The 27,679-nt window shown below is 34.9% G+C and overlaps 1 protein-coding gene across 6 annotated transcripts; it reads right to left on the reverse strand.

Annotated features, from left to right (window-relative positions):
- Positions 1-615: 615 nt before the first annotated feature.
- LOC110461682 (serine/threonine-protein kinase WNK1-like) lies at positions 616-27,679 on the reverse strand. Of its 6 annotated transcripts, XM_021515284.1 has the most exons (17): positions 25,780-27,679; positions 22,444-22,619; positions 20,130-20,350; positions 19,169-19,326; positions 18,448-18,536; positions 17,592-17,817; positions 16,911-17,286; positions 16,573-16,637; positions 15,955-16,017; positions 15,008-15,121; positions 13,658-13,818; positions 12,980-13,193; positions 12,618-12,806; positions 9,429-11,258; positions 7,257-7,468; positions 6,974-7,000; positions 6,418-6,597 (listed from the first exon to the last, which is right to left on the reverse strand). In XM_021515284.1, exons 1-17 carry the CDS (start codon positions 26,818-26,820, stop codon positions 6,573-6,575), a joined length of 5,187 nt encoding a protein of 1,728 aa, XP_021370959.1. In that variant the 5' UTR covers positions 26,821-27,679; the 3' UTR covers positions 6,418-6,572. The 6 variants fall into 6 exon arrangements, with proteins under 6 accessions (XP_021370956.1, XP_021370955.1, XP_021370958.1 ...); XM_021515281.1 differs by lacking the exons at positions 6,418-6,597; positions 6,974-7,000 and adding an exon at positions 616-5,896 and having other exon boundaries at positions 15,955-16,014; XM_021515280.1 differs by lacking the exons at positions 6,418-6,597; positions 6,974-7,000 and adding an exon at positions 616-5,896.

Raw genomic sequence — 27,679 nt, forward strand, 5'->3', positions numbered from 1 at the left:
ATTGCCAGTAAGCTTGCTGGCTATGATTGCTACAAAACGGGGAAAAGAAATAACCTTGACCTATATTCAAGGTCACAGGGGTTAAAACAGTAACACTCCAAGAGGTTTTCCTGAAGATTCTAAAGGCCTAGTCAGGATTAATATTCAACAGCTTGGTGGCAGAGATTGCTGCAAAATATGGGAAATGAAGTGAAGTTTCCCCAACACACTGCCCGTCATTACACTTTGGTTCGTCCTATTAATAGCTATGACCATTTAAGGACATGCCAGGTTTTGATGAAGGAAAGCCCGAGTTCCCAGAGGAAACCCACTGACCTATGACCAGTACCTGGCGACTGCCCCACGTAGATCTTGAACCAGCGACCTAATGGTGGAGGGCTAGTGGTAGCAGAATGTCAGACGCCTTAACCACTTGGCCACAGCAGCCCCATCTGTCATAAAACACAGGTTTTTAATTTCCTTATATGTTCAGCATTTCAAAAGTTATGGGTCTGAACAAGTATTGTGGCGATTTGACATTTGACCCCTTCCTAAATTTAATCTTTTTGTACATCAGAATCCAAGTCAGAAAATTCCTTTAAAAAGATTTGCAGTTCATAAACAACAAAGACAGAATTCAAAGTTTCTGGCACTCTTTACTGCAAAAAAGCTTCCCTTTGCATTGTTCATGAAAGATTCAAAAAATATAACATAGCAACAAAACTTTACAATCTCCAGCAATTTTTTAATTATCACATGTAGAGATATTATCCTCTACCACAAATACATATAAACTCCATGACAAACTAGTGTTTCTCAACAGACCTAGTGTTACACCATTCTCAAGTCTCTTTACTAGTTTACTATTAATAGCATACAATATTTGCAAGTTTCATAAATTGCACATTTTCTTTTGCACTTTTTGTGCCATCATATCGCTGAGATTGGTGTCTTTAAATAGATCACCAAATTGTAATGTAATCAATTGGACTAGTTCTTCATTTAACAGCAACAAATTAAACTTGTTAAATCGATGTAGATTCTAAAGCAATTTCTATTAATTGTCTATTTGTAATGGAACTAAGAGACATTTTAGAAACTGCATGTATTATGTTCTAGTTTTATTCCAAAAGTGTCTGCCAAATAACTTCCTCCAATTCACTTAGAAAAAATACATCAATTCTGAAAGCATTCCACTTCATCCAGACTTACATATACCTAGGTGTTGCCTTGAAATCATTAAAGCCCGAAACCTACCAGTACTAACTCAAGTTTCAAGACAATTACACAAAAATCTTGCGTTGGTTAAATTATAATTTTGCCCAAACACCAGATATAAATGGATATAGATATTTAAATCATTTTAAAGCAGACATTATGTTGTCTAAAATTTCAAATGAAATCTTGAAAATATTTGTGAAAGTTTCTACAGGCAACACACCTTTTCCTCACCAACAGAGGGAAATAATTTCATAGTTGAACAGATTGATGCTTTTGTTCTTGGAAATCAGTTAGAAAAGAGAAAAACATAGCAAAAATAGCAAATTTGATGCATTTTAAAAATAAAACCAGCCACACAAGTAGAACTCTAACATCTACACAATCTATTTTCATCTATCAAAACTCAATATTCAAATATTGCCAGAAAGTTTGGTATTATACATTGTATATGATTTATCACTAACTGAATGTGTCAAGATTATATAAGAGTATTGAAGATTTGAGCAAATGATTAAATCTAATTTGAGTGTAATGGGGAAATAATTCACTAGTAAAAAGGCTATTTATATTTAGCACAGAAACTTTCTCAAAAACATTGAATTTCCTTCTTGTAAATGTTGTAGAAAATCACCTTCATATATATACATAGAAGATTTCTTTTAAGAATGGGAATGATAAGACCAAACAAGTATACAGAAAACATAAGGGTAAAACTTGTATTTTTATTAAACCAGAATACATCAACTATTAACCTGATCGCCAGCAACACCAGATACACAGAGCATACTTGCTTTGTAGTCTTTGTTCCAGTTGTTTACCAGGTACTTTGTAATATGTTGATCACTAAATAGGATATAATTGTCTTGTCATTGATATCACCGTTTCTATTTTACTGCAGTATTCGTTGAGAAAAAAATATCTTAATTCAAAAACTTGACATCTGGAAATTGTACAGCTAGATGTTGCTGACAAAACAATTACTGTTATGAAGAATTGGTGATGCACAGCAAACATGTGATGTCTTGAAGATCAAATTAAATGATACAACATCTAGTCCATGTACTGAAAACTCATGATCATGCTGTATTCTATTGAACTGATCGTTAGGAAAAATCATGTTAAAACCATATAATCTTTAAAACAAAGTTTGATTTTTTAAATGAGTGATCAATGGACTATATTGGAGTTTTGGATATAAAGCACAAACACCCTGATCGTAGGCATCAAGTCAATATTGCTGTTGAACATCTTACTTTTTATTAGTTGAACCATGTTATGTCAAAAGTCCTGACGAAAAACACATCGAGATAACAGGACACTTACACAGCAATAGACTGACAATGGAGCACAAACGATTTCAAGAAAAGCAGGTATTCCGGATATCACAGTTTGTGATAAGGTTCAACTGAACGACTGAAATGAAATAATTCTATCAAATGTTGGAAAGAAATTTCTTGCTAATAATATATCAACAATAATTGTTGAGAAGCTTGGCGAAAAAATGTAGTCGGACAGATACCTATTAAAAACTTGTTAGCAAAAAATAACAAGAGTAATCTGTTTACCAGACCTACTCACTACATTTGTTTTCTCAACATTAACTGTTAATTTGATACCTCCAAGGATATAGATGTAGATATAACAATTAGGACTAGCCACAATTTGATTACTCTACTGTCACCGTTATATTACCGGGATGTACTTTTTCACAAAAGTTAACAATATGTATAACAGTAACGAAATGAGTAAATGAAAGATGACTTGGGAACTGATGCCTCCACAGTTCCTAGTTTGTAACAACACTAATTGTACTCACTTTCACAACATTTTACCTGTTTTAGAAAGTCAAGGGTGTAATTTAAATATCAGGAAAAAGCTCTCGTACTTTTATCGTATTTTCACAATATTAGTACTTAAAGCTCTAGAGACATTGATGCATGTATTTTGTGAATTACACAAAAAATATGCACAATTCAAATGCATATATATATAAAATAAATTTTGACAAATTACATTATTTAATAATACTGAACAACTTCAGTTAAACTCAAATCAACCGCCTTGGCAATGTTATCAAAGTATATCACAAATCATTTCACCATTAATCAAAGCTCTACCTTTCCAAACTACCTGTCAAATTGGCTACTAGCACACACTTGGTAATATTTCAAAATTAACAAAAAAATGAATTTCATCTTCACCCTTATTTTTTCACAAGATATCAATGTTGGATGTATTATTGATGGCAATTGTTAATTCTGTATTCAATCAAATACAAGTAGCATGCACTTAATTTACAGCACTCCAGTCTGTAAAAAGACTTCAACATTTTTCATTTTTTAGCAATAGGTGTCGAGCTGGATTTATGAATATAATGTGATTTCCCTGTGCATAATGATCAATCAAATCTTCCAAAATTAACGTAAACATTGTGCGAAGTTTCAGATTTTAGGAATGATTTTTGGGAGATAATACACAAAAGAGATGACCTTTTACCTAACTTGTTTAAGACTGAAGCAAAATATGCTAGACAAGGGTTTTCAACTTTATAAATGTGGAAGCGAAAATGGTAAGACGAAAAAAAAATGTTTCTGTAGTAACTTAATTCCACTAATCATATGAGAAGGGCAGGTCATCTCAAACCAAACTGAAGAACACAAAAAACACCATAAATTTCTTTTCAATATCCTTACTTCATTACATTGACCTAATTATAGAAATTATTTTACCCTTTTATTGTGGTTTGAAAAAGATAACTTTGTTTTGAACTTTATGGAATCCAGTTCGAGTGAAATTTTCACATTCATTAGATACAAAAAAAACTTCCATTGATAGATGCCAGTGCAAATGGAAAACACTCGACTTATCACTCCATATCAAAAATCATCCTGCACTTTTTTGGATTTCTTTTTCCTTTAAATCAATACAGATACCATGTTTTTCAAGATGAAATATTTACACGCTACACTCTTTTTCTATAGCCATTTAATCGAAGAATTACAAGGACTTACCAGATGACAATGCACATTAAACTGCTTTCAAATCAAATGTGGTGATTACAAATTTTGTGCCTATCATTAAGATCCACACAAGTACAAATACATATGGTGGTCGTTTCTTATTAACTATACAAATACAAGTATTGAGTCTTTTATCGTTCCTTTTTATTCATTTATAATGAAAGCTTTCAAGCAGCAGGTCAATTTGAACAATTTCTTCACCTTTGTAATTCAAAATTGTTGTGCTGTATTTACAAGTCAAATCCATTATCCCCATGAAACATTTTAAATACCACTATAGATTGTCATTTTTATTTTACCCATTATGAATTAAAAAATATGATGAAACTGTTACATTTCAAAATAATTAAACATACTCGCATTCAACCACTAATGAAATCAATACACCCTGCAATAGGTAAATGATAAGTGACATAATGGTTTGATTATACAATTTCCTGGTTGGATACACATATATGCAAAATACAAATATAGTCATATTAATACTTTTTGTTACATGGCCCTTGAAGAACCATTTTGTTCCCTCTTCACCAGAGACAGACTAACATCAATAATTTCATTATCTTGTCAAGCCTGTTTTGAATGAATGTAAGTTATCTTATATAGTAGCTAGGTGCATAAAACACTAACATATGAAAGACCTTTGGCAAAGAATGAGTTAACTTGTTGAGTCCTTAGCCTGTGTGGGCGCAGCCTGGGTCGTGGTGCTCTGTGTAGTGGAGTAGTTCATGTTGGGTAAAAGTGGATACTGACTGTATGGATTGCTCTGTAGTTGATTGAATCCCATTGGCATAAAGCTTGAGGAGGGCAGGTATAGCGAACTCCCTTGAGGAAAATTGCTAGGCACTTGCGTTTGGACAGAAGTAGGAAGTAGCTGGCCTCCTCCTGAAAACTGAAAGCTTGGGCTATAAAAGAATGGCGCTTGTTGATACTGTTGTTGCTGTTGTTGTTGATACAGGAACTGAAGTTGTTGTGCAGATAACTGTGCAACGTTTTGTTGCTTTGGCTGTAAATTACCCCCACTGGTGCCTCCAGGATATGAAGACATGTCTGTGCTAGTTTTCCTACTGTGAGAACTAGAATTTAGTCTTGTGTCACTTTCCTCTCCGTCCTCCAAACTAAACACAGAGTTTTTTATGCCATCAGAGCTGTCTAGTTTTTGGTCTGAATTTTCCCCACTCTCTAATGAATCTGTTCTATCAACGAGACAGTCTGAATCTGTTTGTTGTGTAGAAGAAGTCGAAGACAACTGTTGCGGCTTTACACCAGTACCATCATCTAATGGAGTAGACTTGTCACTACCCTCTGGCTGTCTGTTGTTTAATTGCACGTTCTGACTATCCTTGGAAGATGTAGGATCACCTAATGCCATCTTTAGTTTTGATTTCTGAGCACTCGTTGAAACTTTTGAAGACAAAGGTATACTCCCTGATGAAGACACAGAAGAACACGAAGACACAAGCTGTGTTGCGAGAGGATTTGGAAGCGTAGCGAAATTTAAGGGACTTAGCATATTTCCATTACCCATGCTTGGAAGAGGAGGAGGTGGTGGTGGAGCAGGAATCATAAACTTTATCTTATATCCTTTGACTTTAATGAAATTTTTGAGTTCATCATCTTGCTTTTTGTGAAGTCGAGTCATCATATCTCGAAGTTTAGCCACTTCTTCTCGATGCCTGGAATTTAGGAAGAAACATTTTAGTCAAAGTTTAATATGAGCTTAAATAAATATCTCCAATACTATATCCTTTAGTTGATTTTGTTACCATGGAAAGTACAGTTAAACTTTCTTAAATCGAACTTCTCGATGTGTCAAACTTATGGCAAAGTCAAGAATTTGTCCCTTGTATAAATAACACTACTGAAAAAATTTCATGAATCAAACTTTTATGAGTCAAATTTCTAACTGTTTTGAGGTGAAATATCCACCTGTACTAGAACATTAAAATGTCCTGTGGTTATTTTAACAGTACATCCTTCGGTAATTAAATTGACAAAGAAATGTTGAATTTGATACGAAATCCAAAATTCACATTTAAAATTAAATTTCTTAGCCTGTGTATCATCACATATTTAAATAAGCCCTGATTGTGATACATTGCAATCCGGCCAAAAATCGCAAATAAAATAAGTTTGACTGTGTGATGATCTTGTAGTTTTCGTAGCATAAAGTTTACTTAGAAATGTGTCTTAATGAAATAAATGCTCATATTGCAAAATTAACTCGAGTCTTAATAAAAAAGAAAGAGTGACCTTCTGGCATCTTCACCATTATAAAAAAAACTGAAAAATTGTCCTGTCTCATTAATCTCACTAATGCAGTTGACTACTTAGCCAGTATTTTTGGGATATCTAGAACAGGAACTTTAGGTTGGATATGGATTAATAGAATCTTCCCCTGCCCTGAGGGTGTGACAGAGAAATCTCCAACCCGAGGGGTGATGTTTTCTGGTTGTCTAACCCGAGGCTCTGCCGAGGGAAAGACAACCAAAAAAATCATCCCGTGGGTTGGAGATTTCTCTGTTACACCCTCAAGGTAGGGGATGATTATTTTTCTCCCATCCGATTTTTTCAGTCACAGCTCCACCAACAGTAGTCAGCCATGTTTGTAAACAAAAACACATGTGGGGTATGCATATCGTCCTTCACTTTTGATGACGTCACAATTACTGATGACGCCTTTTTATGAAGTCACAATTTAACACGTGCTAATCGGCACGAGGCTATCTCCCCCAATGGGGTGTCAAGCTGATCTTTCCCGGCTAAAACGGGAGACACGCCTGTGAAGGATGGGAGAATAAGTACATCTTTCATTCTGTATGCGATCATAAATATCAGTACAGCAATAAATGTACAATTCAAATAAATGAATCTAACAAGAACCAACTGTGAAAGTTTTTATCAACAAAATAATTTATGATAATTAAGTTGAAAGGCATCCACAAATATTTCATATTCTACAGTATTATGATAGCTGATCTGTTGTGAATTTTGTTTACAACACATTTAATTATGACAAGTAATGTTTGATCATACCTCATCATCAAGGTATTGTACTCTGGATCTTTAACCAAACGCTGATAAGAATCATCTTTCACTTGCTTCTGAGTTGGCTCTGACTGGATTGCCGTCTTTGCATCTTTAGCATCTTCATCACCACCTCTCAAGAATTCTTTTTCTATCCCATCTTCCTTGGCTTCCTCTTTACCGGTCTCTGTGGAAGTGTCTTTCTGGTCACCATCCAGCTCCTGACAAAACAACAGTATTCCAGGTGTGACAGAGAATTGACAAATGTCCTACCGCAACCAAACAAAAGAGGGTTAATGAAATACAATAAAATATATGTCCAGAAAAGAAACATTCATTTAACCAATTACAATGCTTAAGCTTTGAGCAAAACAAAATATATAGCATCTAGTATTCTGAATTTACCAAAATAATTAACTTACTTTTAACAAACAACAAATGAAAAAAAATAATAGAAATGCAAAAACCAAACTGTAAGCCAAATGCGAACTTAAAACCCCTAACACAACTTAGCTGAAATCTTTGCACAGACGTTGGATCTCCCACTCCCCGTATTAAAATCCTCTAGTAATAAATACCCATTTGTATGGGAACAGTTTGTTGACAGATTTGTCCATGGCCAACTCCATTTGATGGTAATAACTCAATCAGGTGTCAAAAGAAATTTTAGGAGAACTGATGGTAAGGTCTAGCTTCCAGAAAAGACTGTTAAAGGGCGATAAGCTTGCAAACAAAAACTGGAGGCGAACAACAACATGAAACAGTCATTATGATAATATACTGAGGATTGCAAAACCTGAAGAAAATAACAGCCTTGCATACTGATAGTGTTCAGTTTCACTAAAATCTGTGCAGTACATTAGGATAAACTTGTGTCGACAGAGAGACCAACAGTTTAACACACACACAGATTCCAGTCTTTAAATAGGTGATTGCAATTCACAAAGCCCATATATATACTGGTTGAGAAAACTTCAGTAACAGGTTAAAGAAATCCTGGCTTTGACAATATTACCAATTTCTGGTGAAAGAACCATACAAATTGAAAGTAACAAAGCACCAATGAATTTGAGAAAAAAAAATCAATATTAAATGTTGAAAGACTATCAGCATCTCCATAGCAGCATTTTTAAATTTCTGTATATTGTCATGTTAGAGATTAGGCAGGGTTTTAGTCATAACTTATGATATGGTGAAATCAACATAGAATTGTGCCATTAATTTTAATACAGGTTATCACAATTAGGCCCCAAACAAAATCCATTAAACTAGACCTGTAGTATATGTACTTCCATCATTTAATATTTAACAAGTAACTTTTACATTGATAACATACTGTATACCAGTATGCAATTAGTAAACATCTATTCAACAGCCATGATACCATGGTACGAAAAGTTTTATTTAGTTTTATGTTTTCTATGTCCCTAAATTTGTTCTACTATATATTTCTGATTCACTATTAGTCATGAATATATGAGATCTTTTGCAGATTTATAAGCTTTGATCACTTCCTGTGTTTCAGAACTTCAACATATGATTGCATCCAAATGGTCATAGGAGCAAATGCAGTTATTAGTTCTACTTCAAATTAGACAGGTAACTATTTAAGAATAACATATTATCTGTGTATTGACATTTTCATCTTAACAGAAAAATAAATCAAAACGGTTTATATCACAAATGTAAAGTGTTAATGATAACGACATGTTAGTATTATCATTAGGATGTATAGGGTGTTCCTTACTAGGACTAGCACTACTTTCCTTAGGAGTATATGTGGCTTTTAAATTAAGTTTAAAGTACCTTCGATTTGCTCGACGATAACCGTGGCAACACATTGAGCAATGCTGGTGATGTTTGAATACCACTATCTACACTCTTTAATTTGGGACCCATCCCACGATCAGAATCCTCCTCTGAAAGGAGACCATCTGATTCCACCTTCTGCTTGTGTTCAACATCTTTGGCCTCCTCGTGGTGACCACTAGTAGGATGGCTGGCATTACCACACTCAGGGCAGTTAATATAGGACAGATCAAAACTGCCTGTTGATTTGATCCGACGCCGTAAAGGAAAATTCTGCATTGAATATTTTCTATCTTTACTGCATGCAGGAAAAGTAGACAACACATCACCATCCCCAATAAAAAATCTCATGCATTTTTTCTGATTACTTACTAGGTCAGAGATATTAAGTTGACTAGAATCAGAAGGATCTTTAACACTAGAAGCCCCACCACCATCAGCCACATTATCAACCACCACCTCAGTCCGAGATTGTGATGATCCTTCTTCTGTATTCTGTTCCTCGGAAACTTTAGTCACAAGGAACCGACTTTTCCTGTGACTCTTTGGCGTTGCTGTTGAACTACACCTCAGTGTTACGTTATCATTTGCAACATTATTTACTATCTTTTCCAACGTCGCTTTCACTTCTACATCATCAGTTTGTTCGCGTTTCGTTGTGTCTGCACCATCAACAGAATCAGGAGCATTCTGCTGTGTTAATGGGTCCTCTTTCACTTTACTAACACTAAATCTTGATGGTCTAACAGGTTCAGTTTGCTTAGACACTACTCCTGGATCGTTGTCCTCCCTTAAATCACCTATACTACCATCATCAGACAGCTGATCCAACTGTGAATGTGAAGCATCCGTTCCAACATCCAATCCTTGTCTCTGTCCATCCTGTCCGTTAGCACCGATTAAATCTTTTTCTTTACTTCTGCCGTGTATCTTCTTCAACCCTTCCTCCAGGCTCTTAATACTGTATTCTGCTTTCTTTGGCATGGGAGATGGGAGATCTGCTCCCTCTACCTGATCAAGTCGTTTCCTACTTTGTGAGGGTGACGTTGGCTTAGAATCTCCCATTGGTGCCCCACCACCATCACCCTGAAGTGGAGGCGGTGGCTGTTGTTGACCTGGTCCTTGTTGAGCTGGTGTTGCCTGCATAGGAGGATAAAAGCCCATCTGTCCCATTTGTCCTGGTGGCATGAAAACTGGTGGCATAAACATCTGTGGTCCGAACTGATTCATTGACTGTGCACTGGGTTGTTGTTGCACTTGCTGATTCTGTTGCTGTTGTAACTGCCTCCAGGCCATCTGCTGAAGAACATGTTGTTGTTGATAAAAATGCACCTGCAACATATATGGATCTGCCGAATACATTGTCGGATGTGGCATCATCATTCCAGGGTACTGAGGAAACATCTGTTGCTGTTGTGGTATACTACCAACACTCGATTCCAAACCCTGAGCCTGGGTCATGTACTGTGGCATTGCATGAGAACCAACCTGGGAGTTCTGGCTCTGCCCTTGAAATTGTTGCTGAAAACCAGACAGACCAGATGCATCTGAAGACTGTTGAGGCTGTGATTGCACTGTTGCCCCGGACACACTCTGTGGAATTGGTTGTTGAGGTTGTGCCTGTGAAGTCTGAACTGGTTTGGATTGTTGTTGATCTGACTGTTTACCCTGGTTTTGGAGGTCCACCATACTACCGTGTATGTCACTAACAGGTGTTGGAGCAGCCCCACTTCCTGTTGTTTGTGGTGGGAATGGAGTACCTTCGGGTAGCTGAAGAGAGCCTACACCTTGACCTGGTGCAGACTTCTGTGTTAGCTGATTTAGTTTTTCATTCAAATCACTTATGTCCACAGGAACCTTTGATGATCCCTTTAATGATTTTTCTGAATCTGAAAGTGTAGAGCCATCACCATCTGCAGGATAGTGGTTAATTGTTGTTGTGCTAGACGATGGCAACGATTTCTGTGTATTTTCTGGTGACACATAATTGTCCCATTCCCCTCCATCATCCTCAGAAATTTTAGAATCTAACACTGTCTTTTCTGGAACTCTGCTCACAATGAAGCTTCTGTTTTTGCTTTCTACCACACGGGACTCCTCTGTTCTGGCTGCCTCATCCTGTTTCCTTTCAGTTACGACATGAACTCCAACCTCTTGTCGACCATCATCTGATGTTTGTTCCAGTTCACCATCAAAGAGTTTCTGAAAAGAAAGTGAAATGGGTTTTTTTTTCACCAGGTAATTAAGTATATTACAAATAGTAAAAGTAAGCATCTTAATATGAACTTATTAAATAAACCCTGCAATTGCTTTAAATATTCAAATTTTGTATCGAAATAATCAAATAGTTTTTTGACAACATCCTGGAATAAAACATTTATTCAATGTGATACAACATCCTACTTTGGAGTTAACAACGGATTATATATCTATTGTCTGGCCAAAATGAGCAAATAAACCAACTTTAAGCATAAGGGTTATGTGAATGAAATGAGTTTCAGTGATCTATTTCTCAATAGTAGAAACTCATTCTGTGCAAGGACCAAAATTGTTTTCATGTAGACCCATTGCACATTTTCTTCATTTTACAATTAAAACAAGCCAAAATGTTGCCCATCAATATACCATGGCCTGACGCTTTGCACATTGACATGGGAGGGGAGAGGTGGTTATGCAAACAAAAATATTCATTTATCAAAGGTAGAATTTAACACATTTCAGCTACTTGAAAATATGAGGAAGGGTAAATCAGACACATTGATTGGACAAACATTTTGAGGGGAATGATGGAAAAAGATGAAGTATGTTTAATAAAATCAACAGCTGATTTTTAGTTACAAAAGATCAAATTATATAGATCTAATACATGAACATATTGCCATACTAATTATTTTATCATCCTATATATGCCAGTTAATATTATGTTTCAATGACTGATTTTCTTTTTAGAAAAAGGTATATGATCACCTTAACAACAAGATGGATAATAATGGAGTTTGTGGTGAAAATATGAAATTCAACTTGATGCGAAAAAATAAAGTACATAAGCCTGAAGTGAAATAATCCAAGTACACTGTACAGTATATCTAAAACAAAAGGCATTAGCGTGTACATCTGTAAGCTCACATGCAACAGAAGAAATAATCTAATGTTGTGGTAACCTACTAAATGTAACACACCTTCAAGTATCTGCGCTTCCATAATCCTCTCATTTTGTTTTTCCAAACCTTTAGCAATATGCAAAGAAATCCATTGATCACCCTTGTTTCCATGCATTGATTCAAAAAGTAAACGGAATTATAAACACCAGCATTCTTGAATTTGTCAAAATTTTTGAATCAATTATTTCTCAAAATGACTGCAGTTTATAATATCTATTGTAAAAATTCAACTACAAGGTAAAAATACCAACTTGTATTCACAAAATTCCACATAATCAAAACCAAATTTTATAACACAACATGACATTCTCAGTTTTGATTTTTCTATACATTTATATTGCATACAGACATTGTTAATAGTGCTAGATATGTACAATGTGAATCATTAATATGTCCATACCTTTGCAGCATCTGAATCAGTGGGAGGCCTGGCCTTTCTGATAGAGCTTGGACTTGATGAGGGTGTGCTGACGTAGCTCAGACAAACATGCATAGCCTTGGCTGGATCCTCTGTCACCATTTTAAACACCTCTTGGAGAAGTTTGATGATCATTATGGACTGTACTTCTGGAAGTATGTCCTCTTGTACCTGCAGAAAGAATTAAGATGAGTATACCTCTTCATGAACTCAGTTTTTTGTATCTCTGCAAATTCAAACATATCTTCTTCAGATAATATAGCTCTTTACTAAGACTTTGCTGAAGTTAAGTTTTCATTTACTGATGTATAGATATGATTTGACCGTCAGACTTGGAAACTTACCAAACTTTCAGCAATCTCATTTGGCTTGTCATTTTCTAATGCAAATTTAAAAGTGACTGTGTTTCTGTTTGATAAGTCCAAACGGCATTCTACTTCCTCATCGTCGGCTTCATAACTAAGAATTGTTAGTCTTGGAGCCCTTTCCAATGTCTTTCGTCTTTTTGGCCGAGTTCGTCTTTTTCTGTCTTCCCCTTTACCAGTCATTTCACTCTCGCTGAGAAAAATTCAAGATGTAAAAAACAATAGGATTTTAATTCGAACTAAACATGCATTCATCACTCAACTTCATACTGTTAGCAATACGTTTTATGCAAGTCTAGAAATTCTTCAGAGCAACAGTTTGTGTATAGTACTAATCACAGAGCAAGGATCTGGATTGGACAAATTGTTGATCTGAATCCTTAATAAGTGTTAAATATTGGTCAAATTATAAATGTTGTGAATTTTAAGTACAGCTTTGTGTACAAAATCAAATTCTGCCAAGAACTTTCTAAGAACCCCAAAATGTGGATAAATTAATTCATATTAATTCCTTCACCACCCTAGGACGTTAACTCCTCTACTCTTCAAATTCAGGCCATGTCAGATTACAATGAAGAATGTATTAAGCTCTTTATATCTTACAATCCCAATAGATGTGCCATCATTCCCTATAGAAAACCCAGTAAAGACATGTACCTCTCTCTGTGTTCATCGTTGAGGTTTCCAGAAGACAGGCTATTAGAGATTGTAGAGGAAGGAGTGGCAGACACACTGCTGGACTGGATAGGCTTAGATGCTCCGGTCTGTTGCTGATGTTGCTGAGCAGCGGATATGTTCAGTTGTTCCAGGTTGGCAGCCTGATCAAATGAGAATCATGATCAAACAACGCAAAACTACTGGTACACCATATTATCAGGCAGCGAAAAAAGGTTCATTATGTTGTTATTTCTCTTAACACTTCAATGTTTAAATAACACAACAGAAAAACAAACAAACAAAACAACACCTAAATCAAGGTATACAAAAATGTATAAGGTATACAGCAGAAAGAACTTCAACAAATCATGATACACAAATATTGACATATTGCTCGCTTGAAAGCTGTTCCATTGAGATCAAATATAAGCCATGAAAAAAATGCAATGTTTTGTATGTTGTGTTTTTATGCCGTATGGAGTTATTAACATCATATATATATACTATAGGACAAAGTGTATAAAGTTCAATATATATTAAAGTTGTTCCAGGTTTACAGGATTAAAAGCAGAAAGTATGGAGTTCTTCACAGAAACAGTTATCAAGTAGATGTTCATTGGTACAACTTTGGATATCTCCCATACAAGTAACTATGGAACAGACCTTACTAAAAAAAAACACAAAAAAAAAACCATGAATGTGCTTTAAAATGTAAACTAATGAAACATGCCCAATAGCAAGGTGCAGTAAAAAAAAAACATCAACAATAACAGGCTTCTTCATCACTCAGATGTTCAAAGGGAGATTTTCATTGGTCGCTTGGTTTGGTTTGGTTTAGTATTGTTTAACATCCTAAACAGCTATGGTCATTTAAGGTCATATGCAATGTGGAATTTTATAATACTATCAAGCATATTCCTCACGATAACTAATATCTACTATGAGTTGGGGAAAACTACACATGCAGGATAAACAAATGTGGGGATTTTTAAAATATTTGATCAATATTCTGTAGTTTAAGTCAGGTGATGTTTATATTGAATAGTGCAATCATCTTGAAACCATGTGCAAAAGAAGAGTATTAAAGAGATACTTGAAACCTATGATGGATACAAGGGTGAATTCTGTGACCACTGGTGACACCAGAAAATTACCAGCAAAAGGAGTACTGCCTCACACATCAAAACAGGAGAAAAAGGCATCAGAAAAATAAAGCAGAAAATGAAAATAAAGAAGAACATCACAAAACAAAAGACGGAAATGAAATATTACTGCAATTAAAAAAGGCAACTAAAAACAAAGGGCTACAGGTTAGTATACTACACGACAGTTAATGTCTATTTATCACACCTTCATTTGAATTCGACTTGATGACCCTGCAGCATTATTTTGTGATGTTCCTACGGGTTTCATGGGAGACATTGCTTCTACGGGACCCAGGGATAACGCTGAGTGACCAGGTACCTGTAGATGTGTGAATAACAATGAGGAGTAGGATCAGACCAATGAGTTGTGACAAAAGGACAACAGAATGAATCAGGATTGCCAGGGAACATTGGTCTAAACACAACACTGGTAGGTGTATGTTGGTACAGCCACTGAAATTCAAATTTCTACATGAATGTGAAACAGGGAAAGATAAACAGAGCAAACACAAATCTGAATTCATTAATAATCATTATTTACAAGAAAGGAACAAGAATTAATCTAGAACATAAATGCAATTGTGTTACGTAGAAACTTGCATGCTGAAATTATTACACAAAAATTTGAAACAGCATGTCTATAACTTAATAGTTTTAATACACCAATTGTAAATACCACAAATATATATAGAATCACAAATCCTTTCTACCAAATTTTATGAAGAATATGTACTTTGTCAACTTCCTTTATTAAAACGAAATAAACAGAATTGGTCATGCATTTAATTTTCTCATCAAAGTTAATCATATTCTTGATAAAAATATGCAACTAATAACCATATGCAAATGTTCTTGAAATTCCATTATGCTTGTATTACAGTGTGGTAAGTTTTAATCACTGACTTTTTTGTTATCATTTCTTTGAGAAATGCCATCAGAATACAAGCACTAAATTATTGTGAATGAAAGTTTAAATGTTAAGAATTGAAAAAAATATGACATGTTCAGATAAACATGATTATCTTTCTAGCGCAGCAGAAGTCCACAACAAGTGATGCAAATTCTTTAGTATTAGAATTTCAGGAAGCACACTAACTAGTAGTAAGTTGTAAAATTTTGTTAATCTGGCTACTGATTGATTAAAAATAATACCTGTATACTCTGGCCATCCTGTATTGGTTCTACCTCCATCTTTTCTTGCAAAGGTTTGGCCTGCTAGATAGAAATGGAGATTAATTGGGTGTTTATTATTAAGGCTTTGATCTAAAAAATGATAATGAAATGATTCATCTTAGCTAGAAATTTTCTCATGCCAAAGAAGAATTTGTGTGTATGATTTTATTTCAACTCAAATATCATTAAAATTTGTCAAGAAACATGAAAATGGTATCATAATAATTTCATCTGAATGCGTAAGTGATAATAATTCATAATTCTCCCTTGAAGAGTATACAAAAGTAAAACATGTGACAATGAAAATACGAGATTAACAGAGATGTTAACAAATGAACAGGATCAAAAGTTGATACATTCTGCCAGTTTTTTTAACTTATACTTAGCATTTTAAAATGTTTCACTGACAATGTAAACATTATTGACAACTAATTTCTGTTGATTGATATCAAAAAGACATGTAATAATGTATGCAACATATTCTATTTTTAAGTGACAAGTTTTGAAATATTCTGAACGACTACAAGTTACATTCCAGATGCACACATACTTATATATATATCCCTGTCAACATGGGAGTACTATAGCAAGCAATACCTGTTGTGGTAGAGGTTGGGAATGCTGGGCAGGAGGTTTCGTCTCACCATCAGGACTTGCACTGGCTATTTAAAAAAGAAATATAATTATCATACAGGTTATAAACAAATAGGCTTCTGCTAATAAACACTACAATTTCCCAAACCCCGATGTATACATGAACTCTTCGTTATTTATGACCCCGCCATAAATATTGTTATTTATTTCACCTGATATGTCACCTTATATCATAAACCTTCAAATAACAACATTGAAAAAATACCCATGCCTTTAAGGACAAAGAGGAATGAAAATACTAAATGATAGGCAGAAAATCCTCAGGCAGAAAATCCTCTTACCCAGAGCCTCTTCACTGGAAGCGTAGGTTTGCTGTGTGAGTGACTGATGCTGAGACAAGGACTGAGAGACAGTAGATTGAGACTGGACAACCTGGCTTTGGGATACAGTGGTTTGGTGCAAGTGTGGCTGTGACTGTTGCTGTGTTTGTGATGGGGCCTGGCTGTCCACCATTGTCGACACATCAGTGGTACTGGTACTGTGGGAAATCTGCTGTTGAGAGGGATGAAGCTGCAGCTGTGAACCTCCATGTTGCTCACTTTTGCTTTGAGCCTCTGCAGCTTTGCGACCTATATCTCTCCTCACCACACTTATCCTATCACGTATCTGCTTGCTTACAATCTTTACATCTTCCTCTTGAAGAAAACCTGACTTGACCTGAAAAGACAATTATCTAATGAAACCTCATTTTACTTTTACCAGTGTTGTTAATGTTTTTTTATCTATGTGTGCAATTTAACAGTTACAAATGCAAATTCATTTTTTGGTAATACATGTATCTGAAGAAGGTACACTGGTTCATTTCAAAGAGTTTATCACCGAGTTATTTATATTCGTAATGTTTCAGTATATTTGTTACCAACATGAAATAAATTGAACAATGTCGTGTTTACCACTTCGAGACTTGATAGCTCTTAACGTTTCACTCAAAATTAAAATTATGACTCTGAAATAACTTGTACCATCTCTTGAGCAACTTCTTCTGGCACATCGTTTTCGATGTCAAAGTCAAACTGAATGGCCTCGTTTTCTTTGTGTCTGTCTTTACGTTTCTTTGGGTCAACAACACGCAGTCTTAGCTGAACTGATGCAGCGTCAATTTCTTCTTCCTCTCGTGTTACCACTTCAACTTTGAGTCCATTGTCTTCTAGAAAGAAGTTGTGCTGGAGCAAATCTTTCACTGTGTATCTGAAAGATTATACATATAACATATTCTGAAAGATTATATATAACATATTCTTAACTACATACATCTTGTGCAAATTTAGGGTAAATGGTTGGATGGTACAATGGTCTATTTGAATTATGACACAATCTCACCTAAACATATCATTATTAAAAACTTGGTAGTTTCTTGGTTTCTGAAACATTTAATAGGGCGAAAAAGTGTCAGGACTGTGTATTAATATAGTTTGTATATGTACTGACTTTCGTGAAGGTCACTGGCCCTGTTGGTTCCTTATCAATTGTACTAGACGGACATTACTAAAGCTAACGGCCAAGTGATGGCCATTGAACCCGTGTACTAGGTTGTTTATACGGATACATCAATTGAACAGTAATGGTTTTCACTATCATTGTTTTTTCTTATCAGATTACATAAATATGAACCAAAAATTTATATACAAAATAGTTCATAAAGCTCACTTTCTGATAGTTAGGTTTCAAGCACACAATCACATTATAATTATCACTTTTCACTTTTCAAACTCTAATAAGGGATGGCATCAACATGAGCATTGTGGGTAAATAAGACTAGTTCTATTGCAGAGAAACCTCTGTGGCAAAATAGTATGCACAGATGATTTGATAATTTACCTGTCTTCTATTTTTGATCTGATACAGGCATCTATGATTTCCTTGGTTTCAGCACCATCCACTTTGGAAAATGCTTCTGGTCTTACTCCCTATTAAACAAAATGGTAATAAAAAACATAAATTCATGCCAGGTCAAAAAGGTTTATTATCAAAAATATATGTTTATGTCACCAGCAAAAACAAAAATAACTTTGGTAATAACTGCATTCAAATAACATCATTAGTTGCATTTTAATCAGTCTGTAGGCATGCATGTGTCTGGGGGAAATGTGGTTGACTGTAATCACAAAAAAAGCGACCTCTATCCCAAATCATTTAACTGAAATAGCTCTTAGTAGGTAGACAGAATTGCATGTATACCCATAAGTTGAAATGCATTGCATTTGAATTAAACTTGTAACAAACAAATCCATGCATACCTAGGCTAACTTTATGTTATGGTCTGAGAACAACCGAGTGTTGATACAACTTTGGAACCCGACCAAAGTGATCAAAAAGAGACCTAATTTTAGCAAAATTTGCTGACATGTTAATTATACAATGTATATCTATTCAGTCATAATAAAAATCATAATATATTGCATTTAATGGGGTGCCGAGTAGAAATAATATGTACCAAGTGACTTCTGGGTACTTACTAGGCACAGTGCCTCTGCTGGGTTGCAAAATTTTATCCCAGGCCTGTCTTTCGTGTATTACTCTGACAATAATCTGTACTTACACTTGTCACCCGTCTGTAGATCTGTGCTGCATTAGAACATTCCTTGTATGGGTACTCTGACGTTGCCATCTCCAACATGCACATCCCAAAGGCATACACATCCACAGACTCATCGTAGTGCTCTTCATACATTTCAGGAGCCATAAATTCTGGCGTACCTTAAATTATATAAAGATGGTGCTTTGTACCGTTCGCAGCAGTCTACAAAGGGAAAAGATGGGTAAAGGGAAACCCAGATTAGTATTTTTCATCAGGTTGCGTATATCTGCATCTGCAATAAGAAACAAACTTGAAAATAAATTGAACAGTGGTAAAAGGTCATGCCTAGTACCTGATTACCTGCATTCTTACCTCCTTCCTCAGAATAAGGGAGATGACAGTTCTATAAGAAAATGGAAAAAGGCAAGGCATAACTGTGCAAAAGTGAACAATTCACAACAGCAGCTCTTCCTCATAATTCAGAGGGATCACTAATTTATACTTTATATAGGACAAAATGTACATGTTCTTCAAAAATTTATTTAGATGTCCTTTACATTCTGTTTGGTCTTAACTTGGATTAATTTTTTTAGTGATTTTATGGTACTTTTGATGTTAAAATCAAACACAAACAGATTTGCTTTAAATTTTAAAAAAATAATGCATTTTTTTCCACAAATCAATCAGCAAGAACATACCTTGATGATAAGGGCTGTTATCCAATAAAAAAAAAGTGAAAACAAAAACTTGAGTCCACTGATATGATCATGTAACTGAATACTTACACACGCTCATGCTATTCTGTGTTCTTTCCTTTAGGCTAAAATAAACTGTATCAAGTAGCATTGGAGGGAAAACAAAAACAAAATTAAACTTTTTTTGGCCACACATCTAATGTTGTGTATCAAATAAACATTCCACAACATTTCTTAATTAAGTCGCTTAATTAAAAAGGTGATGCCTACAAAATCATTAAACTTACCTATGACACTTTTAGCAAATGATTTGTTCTTCAGCGTTGCCAACCCTAGGTCACCAATCTTGACAGATCCTGTTGTACCAGTGATGAAGATGTTGTCACATTTAAGATCTCGATGAATAACTGGAGGTGTCCTCATATGCAGGTAGTAAAGGCCCTTCAATATCTGCTTACACCAATTCTTCAGTACCTTGGGATAAATCTTTTTCAACCTTTTGATGTACCTGAAACCACCAATATAAGAAGTTGTAATCCAGTAATATCAAATTAATTTAAATGTCATTAAATTGGCACATTCAGAAAATCACATAGCATAGTACTATGAAACATACTTTGATAAATTACTAATTAAGAACGGTACTTTCAATTTTCCCAGTGACCGTTTAATTGAATTAGCCTCTAATGTATATTGGACAAAGTTAAATTTAAATGCTTGTAATTAAACACATATAACCAGGCAGACATGTTTTGATCCATATAAATTGCAAATCTCAGAACTGATAATAATTACGTGTTGAAATGTTTTGCAGGATGCATCTTATCAGAGAAATTGAGATACATTTTGTTTATTCAAATAGAAATGTAGTATATATCTGGAAAACTAAATTGCCTTCAATATATGTAATAGACACTTTCTTAGATGGTTGAACATTATATAAATAATCAAGGTTACAGATCACATGAAAATTCATACAGAAAAATCTATTTAAAAACATGAGATTAGACGAGTGTCATGGCAAAGACAGTTTACACAGAAAGAATGATAGAACATGGAACTATTTCTCATGTAAACTTGAAACAAAACTGCATCATGTACAAAACACACACATATTGTGTCATTGTAAATTACTTACAGTATTTCCCTCCAAACATAAATGTTCATGTTTCATATTCGAGAAAAAATTGTTGAAAGAGGATCCCCTAAAAATCTCTTGCTAGTTACAGTCTACATATATTTTATTATATATCATATGTGTAGTAGATTTGTGGTTTATGAGAGTGTCTGCCATCTCCATATATAATATTAGGCTTAATTACAATGTATCAGGTATAGGAATTTATACTAAAGGGTATCTAGTCAAAGTCTATCCTGCAGTCTAGCCATCGAAATTTTGATGACCAAGTATCTTGTAGAATATCAACTTGTGCACATACTGCATCCTCGATACTCCAGGGATTATGCTCACTTTCGCTCTTGCATTCGCACCCCTTGAACATGCCATAGCGAAATTGAAGGCACGAAGATAGCTGTTGGATTGGTTTCAGGTTGAAAAAACCTACCCAATCGCTAGGCTGATATACCTGTCCTTCGAACATTACAGAGGTGCGTCCGACTTCAACGCCAGACATTTTTTATTGTTTCACGACCGCAAGATTATTTTGATGTATATCAAAGGATCAAACTAGTCTTCTTGTCTTATCAACAAGGTGGCGAACACTGAGCCTTCAATTTTGCTATGACATATTCCAGGGGTTTGTAGTGAATGTGAGCGTAACCCCTTGAGTATCGAGGATGCATGACATAATAATAATAATAATAATATACAGCATTTATATAGCGCCCTATATAATTTGTAAAATTACTCTAAGGCGCTTTACAACATATGGATAATAATAATGGTTATAATTGTGAAAACCCAAGACAAAGGCTTGCTGTAGCTCATTAGCCTCTTTCACTTTTACATGGAAGCAAAATTTTTAAAAAGTTCATTAAGCTCAATTTACAGCTACCAGTATAGATCTACATACAGGGGTTGACACTAACACTACTCCGCTAGTCCTAGACTAGCAGATTGACTAGCAGATTTTAGCAAGGACAAGTGAATCACCTGTAAGATATATATAGCATGATGATTGTCAAAATTCTCTGAACTTCACCATATTTTTATAGCAGTAGTTATTTTAAGTCCCCTACAGTCAATTACTTTTGATGTTTTCTTATCAGGAAATCTTGGACTAGTTTCATTGATGAAGGACTAGTAATTAATCTATTCAACTAGTCCTGTGGACAACCAAGCAAAACAGTTAGTGTCTAACCCTGACCTACCATAACATTTTGGTGTCTACCCTACAGGTTTGAATGTATGCTGATGAAATCACACAAAAATAAAAGTGTGACTGCAATTTGTAATCTACCAAAATATATCCGAAATATTCTTATAACAACTTTTGCTTACCTTGATGAAATATACCCTAATTTATTCAAAGCCAATGCCTAAAACAATGGCATATTGATTTGGCCCAAGTGAAAATGTCTCTTTATTTGATCCTATATATCAGTATCATGAAGGTTTGATTTCTCTATTGAGGAACTTACGTTTTTAATGTACCAGAAGTCATGAGCTCAGTAACAAGTACAATAACTTTCCTGTTCCTTGGATTTGGTTCTTCCCAGGAGTCATAAAATCTGACGATGTTTGGATGCTGCAGTTCTTTCAACATTTCAGCCTCTTCCCGAAATCTTTGTCTTTCAGATTTGTTCCATTTCTTGTCCTGAAAAGTTAAAACACATTTTGACTTCAATTTTTGTTTTCCATAAAATTACATTGTAGTGTGCTCATCATCCATATTAAACAAGAGGCCCAAGGGCCTTAGCGGTCACCTGAGTTAAATATTAAAGGTACTCACCAAGTAAGAATAATTTCCTAATTTAAAGAAAATTGTCAAAATATACCCAAGTGTTATTTCTCTATATAAACTATAGTAAACTTTACCCCCTCCCCAAGGGAGAATGGATGGCCCATGGCCAGGGTTCCTTAAATTTACAATTTGAATAAAGTGTCTGATGATTTTTCCATCTATGCACAGAAAATGACTGTAGTACCTCTGAGTCTGGAGAAGAAGATTTTAGTAATATTGGTTAATTTTCCCTTTGGGGCCCAGCCCTGGCCCCAGTGGTTGGGGTAGACACGTAGGAATCCAAATTTTGTAGCCTCATCTACCAAGGATGATTCTGACCAAGTGTGAAAAAATTCCATCCACTGGTTCTTGAGAAGAAGTCAGAAATGTGAAAAGGTTTCGCACGATGGACGACAACCGACGGAAAGCAATCAGAATATAGGTCACTTGATGAGCAAAGCTCAGGGGCCCTAAAACGTTAGGACCTATATATTATGTACATGGTCTAATATATAGATTATTTACACATATATATGAGGTCAAAATTGGGACCATTTCCCAATGGGAATGAAACACTTTTTTTAAACTTACATAAAGGGAGGAAATAATCACTAAATTAGTAATATACAAAAAACACCTTCCAAATATATATATATTTTGCCTCTACTTTGGTTACAACAATATATAAATAATGCTATACTAAGTATCATTATTTTGTTATAAAACAAAATAATTCAGACCACAGACTAACATTTTTATAAATTTATATATATATATTGGACCAGTGTTAGTGCTAGCCTTGTCAAAAGTGGGGGCCAAATAAAGCAAGTGATTAATTTGGTTCACATAGGAATTTTGAATTCAAACATCACAACCATATAAATATGATTTCTTATGGACATACTTATACTTTCAAACACCAGGCCTTGACCAAGAAAATGATATGTACATACAGAGATTTTTCAGCCTATATAAATGGGATCGGTTACTGATCCCATTCCCAATGAGATTTCATCAAAATAATTCCCAATCGCCCTGCTTAAATTCCCAACTGATTACCGTTTATAATTCCGGACATTTTGACCCAGTCATTGTTTTTGCGTATAGAATGCAAGTCGTCTGCAAATGCTTAGCTGATCATGAATCATACGAGAAATATGGTGTCTTCTCGCAACGGCAAATACTATGCCAAAAAAAATATCCATGGACATTATACAATGTATTGTTGCTTCATACTTCTGTGCCAATTATAAATTAAATTCTGTGCTACCCTTAAACAAAACCTTAAGTCCTGGGTTTGGGTAAATTTCTACTGTAAAAGCCCTTGTAATAGAATTTTCCCCCAAAAAAAACATCCGTTTTCGCGTTAAATTTTCCCAAATTCCAGAAAAGTATTTTAGATGGTCCACTGGGTTGGTTGATTTTGATGCCAACTGGCTCAAAAAGACCCTTGGTAATTTTTGTTTTCAACATTTGCAAATAGTCATACAAGTTTTCAGGTTGTTATATTTTACGGAAGTCACTGGTGCACTTCAACAAAAAATCACTGGTCAAGACCAGTGGGCCAATTACAAGTGACTAAATCAACTCCTGCATTATTGTTACATGATTAACATAGAACTAGAACTATGTGTAATAATAATAAACAGGATGGGCACAATGACGCATATGGGTAATAATCCTGCATTTGGGTAACAGTAACCCATTTGAGTAACAATTTTGTTACTGAAATGAGGAATAAAATGAAATAAAAACACAGTTCTTTTACACATTATGAACAACAAAAAAAGGGTGTCATTCTTTCAACAAATCCAATAAAAAATACAATGAAGTACATTTGTGCACAAAAGTATATTAATTCAGTTGTCTAATTTTTTGTGAAAATGACAAATTGTATATAGATATCACCTCCATTGCTTAGTGTGTTGTAAAGTAGCTATAAATAGCACATAGGAAAACATCATGCTTACCTGTCACATTTGCACTGAATGGCCCCTTTGACTACACACTGAAGTCAATGGAGAACTGCACGTCATTTTCACAAAAAGTAAGACAACAGAATTGATATTTTTTTGTGTACAAATGTATTTCATTTTGTTATCTATTTTTGTTATCTATTGGAATTAGTTGAAAGAATAAAACCCTTTTTTACTTCATGAGATTAAAAGAACCTATAACCAAATGCATGATTATTATTACCCACATGCGCTGTTGTACCTAATCTGATAAAGGAACTAAAATAATTTTACCGACCCCTTTTTTACTCGTCACTATTTTACAATATTATCACTGAATCATACACATCACTTCTTAGACAACTTTGAAGTAAACTATTCCCACAGACCTACAGCATTTCATGGTTATTGCCTATAGATGTGATAAAACCTTTTTGAAAAATTGGGTCACCTGCAATTTATTTGCTTAATTTTATACAAATATTAATATTACATGGGTAAACATAGTGGGCACTGATTACAGTGGTTGTTAACATGTAAACATTATATTCTGGGGAAAAAATCCTACTTCTGCAGACCACCAGCTTTTCAAGATAACACATCTAACTTATTATCTCCCTTCTCACAAAGCCACCAGTAATAAAACATAAGATTTACGATAATCACACTCCATCAGTAATGATCAATCAATCTTTAGTATGCATTAGATGGTAGTAATTTAGCTATTTTTACATTTAAATACTAGATAGCGACAATAAAAAAAATGAAAATAAATAACTTGAATATCACTCACCAAAGGGGGATAATCACAAATAAAATGATCAGAAAACAATTTTCACAATTTTATATCTTCCCAGTCCCAGTCAAGCAATATATCAAAGATTTTATTTGAGGGCTAATGAAAATGACCAATTTATTTCAAATTTACTATGAAAATTAAAGTGGACTAGTTGAATTTTTCAAATTTTGTCCACTGATTGTCCTATAAATAATTAAACATGAAATTGTGCACCCTTAAAATGATTGTTTAATGTCAAAACTAAAGAAGCCCTGTAGTGTAAACATGGAATATTATGTACCTGTAATTCACACCATGCAACTGCTACTCCTGTTTCAGTGTCTAATCCTTTATAAACAGTTTTGAATGAGCCTCTGCCAATTTCCACATCAAATTTCATAAAACGTCCATCTGGAGAAGTTGCAACAGCCTTTTCTGCTTTTTCATCAACCTCGTCCTCCTTTTTCGCAACCTCACCATCAATTTTCTTCACAATCTTTTCAGCTATTCCTGCATCTAACAGAGAATCTCTACGCACCTCACCAGATTCCAATTCTTTAATGGATGTACTACTGAGTACACCAAGACTAATAGCACTATCTGCAGTACTTTGGGAAGAGATATCCTCTGGATATATTGCAGGTTTGTCCGTGTCATTAATATCCAAATCAGTAGCGGAACCTTCAGGAACAGGTTTTGGACTACTACTTTTTACAGTACATACTTCAAATGATCTCCTTTTAGCTGGCTGCTTTAATTTTCGTCCAGAAAAAGAACTAAACTTTCGCTCCTTTCTAAACATATCTTCGTTTTCCTCAACTTTCTTGATCTGAAATGATTTTGTCACAGAATCGTCAGAGTTGTTACTCGAGTCATTGGATCTCTCACTAGTCCTTGATTTATTATCTACATTTTGTGAACTTTTCCCTGCAGGTTCAACATCTGATGAATCAGATTTTATACTTGATGACCTATCTCTTTTGATACCGCTGTCTTTCGTCGGGAATCGTCCTGGAAAACACGAAGACTTCCCACTTTTCTCATATTGCGATTCTACTTTTCCTGTTATATCCTCTGAAATGCACTTCCTGCGATCCCGTATCTTATTCCTATTGTTTGTTCTTAAAACAGGGCTCTGATCAGCAGAATAAGACTGAGAATCTCCTTTATCAGACTTGTGTGTGATTTTCTGGCCCATCCCTGTATGTAATCGTCTCTGTCGACCTATGGAATACGATGGTTTGACAGTCCCCTGAACTGTCGTATCTTCTGCATTTTCAATCTGTTTATGAGATAAATCTCCATTTATAGCAATTGAAGAATGGTTTTTACTCATCTTCATTCAATTAACACTCAAAAGGAAATAAAATTGCACACAACAAACTAATAAATAAAATGGATCTAATTATCCAAGTCACAAACTAGTTATGTACATTTAATAGCACTATTCAATACCAATACCATATTTTATGGTCATTGTTTAACGTCAAGAATACATCCAAATATGACTCATGATTGTAAAACTTTTCAACTCGCAATCCGAAATCTTGTGGCGAATTGCTTTTGTTTCAGCTTCCTTACGAATGGAATACATAGTCCGACACAGTGCCTTACGTGTCTACAGAGTCAGGCACACTAATGTCATTGATTAAATTAACGATGCTTCTAAATAAGTATTCCACTTGCTACGTGTAACATTTGCTACGTGTTTTGCTGTATGATTAAAGAGTGGTACCACAAAAAGTGTTCACAGTATGACCTATTTCTTCGTCGACTTGAATGAAAATTAGGTCCCTGAATAGAAAGGATGGGAATAGAAACTGCGTAAGGCGGATCCCCGTTTGCAGTGTCCTGTAAATAACGCAAACACCTACAGCACCTTGTGACTGATCCCACATCCGTCATATCTGACACAGTACTATCATTCCTTTCAATATGCTCGGTAAACATGGTGAAAGAACCCAAGAAGCCGAAGTTGAGTAAGACATATCCTTTCCACAGTCCTCCACACAAATAATTTCTGTCCTTCAGAGGGTAATAAAACCCTAACTGGAATAGTCTGCGAACAGACTAACCTTTGTAACGATCACATATCCATATTGAACACAGGGACATTCTTGCCAACACAAGTGATACACAAATCTATGAGCTAGTTTTTCAATGGCGATTTATCTCGTCACTCGAAAATAGTCCCCGACGAA

This window comes from Mizuhopecten yessoensis, unplaced genomic scaffold (genome assembly GCF_002113885.1).
Source record: "Mizuhopecten yessoensis strain PY_sf001 unplaced genomic scaffold, ASM211388v2 scaffold10651, whole genome shotgun sequence".
In the NCBI taxonomy this organism is placed as follows: domain Eukaryota; kingdom Metazoa; phylum Mollusca; class Bivalvia; order Pectinida; family Pectinidae; genus Mizuhopecten; species Mizuhopecten yessoensis.